The sequence below is a fragment of the Pinus tabuliformis genome, chromosome 4_2 (genome assembly GCF_031772625.1).
Source record: "Pinus tabuliformis cultivar Carrire ecotype Pingquan chromosome 4_2, CPIR1, whole genome shotgun sequence".
NCBI lineage: Eukaryota > Viridiplantae > Streptophyta > Pinopsida > Pinales > Pinaceae > Pinus > Pinus tabuliformis.
Window position 1 is genome coordinate 363,759,634 of NC_142304.1, and position 3,868 is coordinate 363,763,501.

General features: G+C 46.7%; 1 protein-coding gene across 1 annotated transcript; it reads left to right on the forward strand.

Moving 5' to 3' along the window:
- The first annotated feature begins 2,672 nt into the window (after nucleotides 1-2,672).
- On the forward strand, nucleotides 2,673-3,425 carry LOC149169452 (uncharacterized). The gene has a single exon (XM_089425197.1). It carries the CDS (start codon nucleotides 2,673-2,675, stop codon nucleotides 3,423-3,425), a length of 753 nt encoding a protein of 250 aa, XP_089281323.1.
- Nucleotides 3,426-3,868: the final 443 nt, after the last annotated feature.

Sequence of the window (3,868 nt, forward strand, 5' to 3'; positions counted from 1 at the left end):
ATATATATATATATATATATATATATTATTTTAATGGACCACACACATATTTTATATAATAAATTTAATATTATGTTAAATTTTGATGGTCAAATTTACCTACCTTCTTGGAGGAGTTCAATATACACATTTTTGGTTGGGTGGGCGGAGGAGGATGAGGGTTCTGGCTGCAGGAGGATTCGAACCAGGGCAGCCTAGGCCGACGGCCTAGGGTGCTGCAGACTAGATCCCAAGTCGGATGACGAAGGCAAGGAGGTACGAGGTGGGTCAGCAGGAATCCACATCGAGGCAGATGACTGGATGACAAGAAAGAAGAGGACAGCTGGGGTTTTAACAGCAGGGCGGTCTCGGAACGTGGAGAGTTTACCCTTCACCGAGCAGGGAAATGGTTATAACCCTTGGGGCAAATGCGCTGGCAGCATTTCCAGTCTACCCGAGGCTGAATATAGCATTTGCTGAAGGAAACAGACCGTTAGCGGTTGCCTGTAAGTGTTTACTGCAGGGTAATTACCATGGTGAAACCTAGAGAGGCAGTCGACCTAGACCCTGCACCGGAAGACATCTTGTCGGTTTGGGGAAAGGAGGTAACCACCCAAAATATTGACAAGTTTTTTGGGTCAGCTGGCAGTCATGCATCCGAGGAATTCGCATTGGAAGGTTCATGGAGCAACAGAGCAGCAAAAGGGTTGCTGGAGGAAAGCCTGGAGCTGGCCGGGCTGAATAGCCAAGGAGAAAGGGGTTTACAAGCCTCAGGTCCTCAGGAGGAGGGTTTCCATCTGACAGAAAAACCCTTCGGCTCTCAAGTAAGTAAGGATAAACCCCTCTTTAATGCTCCCTTCTTTTCTGGAGGGCTTGAAGACATTATTAACTACAAAGCGAATCAAGGAATTTGGAGATCTGTGGGAGGAGGTCTTAAAGCCGATATAGCAGCAGCGGAGGGGGTAAATCGTCGGCAATCACCAGACCAATAATCGCAAAAGGGACGTACAGGCCCAGCCTGGGAGCTGGAGTGATTGGTGTAGGAACGGGTGAACCCTCGGAGCGAAGGAGGGAACGCCATGGACCAGATTTTGGATTGCTGAAAGAGGGCACCGGGTTTGCAGTAGGCATAGAGAAAGGAATTGGAGGTGGAACCTCAGCAGATACCCCAGCCAAGGGAAGACAAACCCTAGACAAAAACGAGCTCAGACAACAAGTAGAAGCGGTCAAGAGTGACCCAAAAGCACAAGATAGGGAGGAGGACTCTGGGCAAGAAAAGACCGGGGGGAAAGGAAAAAACCGAAACCCCTCAAGAAGAAAAAATTTGAAGCCAACTTAGTCCTGGGCATGGATGTACAGGTAGAGGATGCTTTAGAGGTGGTTGAATGCACTCTGGTAGGGAGGGCTAGAGGTAAGAGCTACTCAGGTAAATTCATAAAACATTGGGCGGAGCAACAGTGGAAGACGGCCCCGGTTAAAAGCTTCAAGGTAGCAGTCCTAGTGAAAGGGTGGTTTATGGTGAGATTTGAAAGCAAGGAAGCGGCGGACTGGGTAGCGGGGAGGAATTGGGCTTTTGGGAATCGCCCAGTTCTATTCAAACGGTGGACTCCTTTATTTGATGCGAAAAGGGAGAAGGTAGATGAGTTTCCTGTTTGGGTTAGGGCACCTGGTCTACCCCCTTTCCTCTGGGTAGAATCGGTCTTCAGATCGATAGGAAACCTCCTTGGCACATTCCTGGAGGCGGACATGTCCTTTCTACATACTCACAACAGAGCCATGGCCCGGATCCTGGTCAGCTTAAACCCAAAAGAAGGCCTTGCGGAAACCATCAATCTTCAGTACAAAGATTATGTTTTTGAGCAACCGCTGGATTATGAACATCTACCTTTTAGATGTCATAGATGCCATGAATACGGGCATCTGGCAAGAGATTGTCCGCTGGGCAATCGCAGAAGAAGGACTCAGAAGAAAGTCGAGCAGGAGGAGAAGATAGCGGAGCTGGAAAAGGATCCTGGAACAGAAGAGCTATCAGAGGAGGACTCTATGGAGGCGGACTTTAACCATGAAGGGGATCGAGAGGAACAGGCCAGAGTAGACCCGCCAGTGGAAGGAGAAGCAAATGAGGACCAACGCGGATCAGAGAACTTATCAAAGGAGCCCATCAATGAAACAGCAGTCAACCCGGTTGAAGACTCAAAGGGTATGCAACTAGACTCAAGTAATCCATCTTTATCTTCAGAAATTAAAGATGCTTGCTTGATATCTGGCTCACAAATAAATAATTGTTTCAATGATGAACATTTAAATGTTGAAAATATCACTGCTGCTATCCCCTCACTAGACCTGAACTGTGACGATGCTCCTTTCGGAATAAAGGAACCTGTTCCTTTCTCCCCGGCTTGTCATTATAATCTAAGATCCCTTGACAAAAAGCATGTAAACCTAGAACCGGTTGGTGGTTTAGGCCCATCCTCGTCTCAGGCCTTCAAAAGGAAGGCTAGAGGCAGGAAATCAAACCTGTCCAAAGCACAGGTAAAGGCGAAGTATGATGTGGCTGACGGAAAGCAAATGTCTATCCCTGGGGTGCTTAGAGCAGCAAATCCCCATGAGAATGTTATCAAATGATCTTTTTATCCTGGAACTGCAGGGGTTTAGCCAGTAAACCCAAAAAACTGGCCCTTAAGGAGATAGTTATGCGTTATAATCCGGATGTTCTTCTACTACAAGAGACCCTTGGCAAAAGTTTAGATGTGGAGATGACCCTTAGAGCTACTCTCCCAGGCTGGCACTTCTTAGCAGTAGATTCTGTTGGACATTCGGGCGGAATGGCCATGGGCTTCAGGGAAGGAAGAATGCAGCTAATTAACCATTGGGGAATGGCTCATGTGCTAGGGATGGAGTTTCAATCTCCAGAGTTCGGTTATCCCCTGTTGATCTTAAATATCTATGGGCCTTGCCAGGGAAGGGTAAACTTCTGGACCGATCTTCTGTCAAAATCTTTGCTGAAAAAACAAAATCTGATTATAGGAGGTGATTTAAATTTCTCGTTGGGGAATGCTGAAGCCTGGGGTCCTTCGGCCAGAGAAGACCCGCTCTCTGATTTTTTCTTGAACACCCTCTGCTCCCATAACCTGATTGATGTAAACTTAATCAAATTAAAGCCTACCTGGAGGAATAGAAGAGCAGGGGTTGAAAGAATAGCAAAGAGACTGGACCGGTTCCTGTTATGTGAAGATTTGGCATCCAGAATTCCAATGTTCAGACAATGGGTGGGCGAGGGAGGAAACTCAGACCACTTCCCAGTTCTTCTGGAGCTCTCCAAACCTCCCAGTTCAATGCATCTTGGTTGCAAGAGGAATCCTTCAATAGACTCTTCAGGGAAACATGGAGACACCCGGATAGAAACTCAATGGAAAGCAAAGGATTCCTTTTCATGGAAAACTTAAAAAGACTTAAAAAGCTACCATGGAATGGGCAAAATCAAGGAAGCAAAAGCAGAATGAGGAAATCACCAAAATTGATGCAGAATTGCGGGAGCTGGAAGACCCTGAGGCGGATGGATATGCAACACAGGAATCCAAAGAAAGAATTCTGATGCTTGAAAAGCACAGGAACCAAATCTTGCTGGCCAGAGAGGAGGAATGGAGGCTGAAGAGCAGGGCGATTTGGCTTAAAGCTGGGGACGAAAATACGAAATTTTTCCATAACTATGCAAAAGGGAGGAAAAATGCGAACACGATATGGAAGCTAAAGGATGATGAGGGCAGAGAGGCCAACTCTTTTGAGTCTCTATCCAATATGGGAAGGAATCACTTTCAGAACCTGTTTACTGACCAAGGAGGGATAACATTAGCAGAAGTGATCAGAACTGCCCAATGTTTTCCCCGGT

Coding starts and splice junctions, on each gene's coding strand:
- LOC149169452 (XM_089425197.1), top strand. CDS start 2,673: ATGCGTTATAATCCGGATGTTCTTCTACTACAAGAGACCCTTGGCAAA.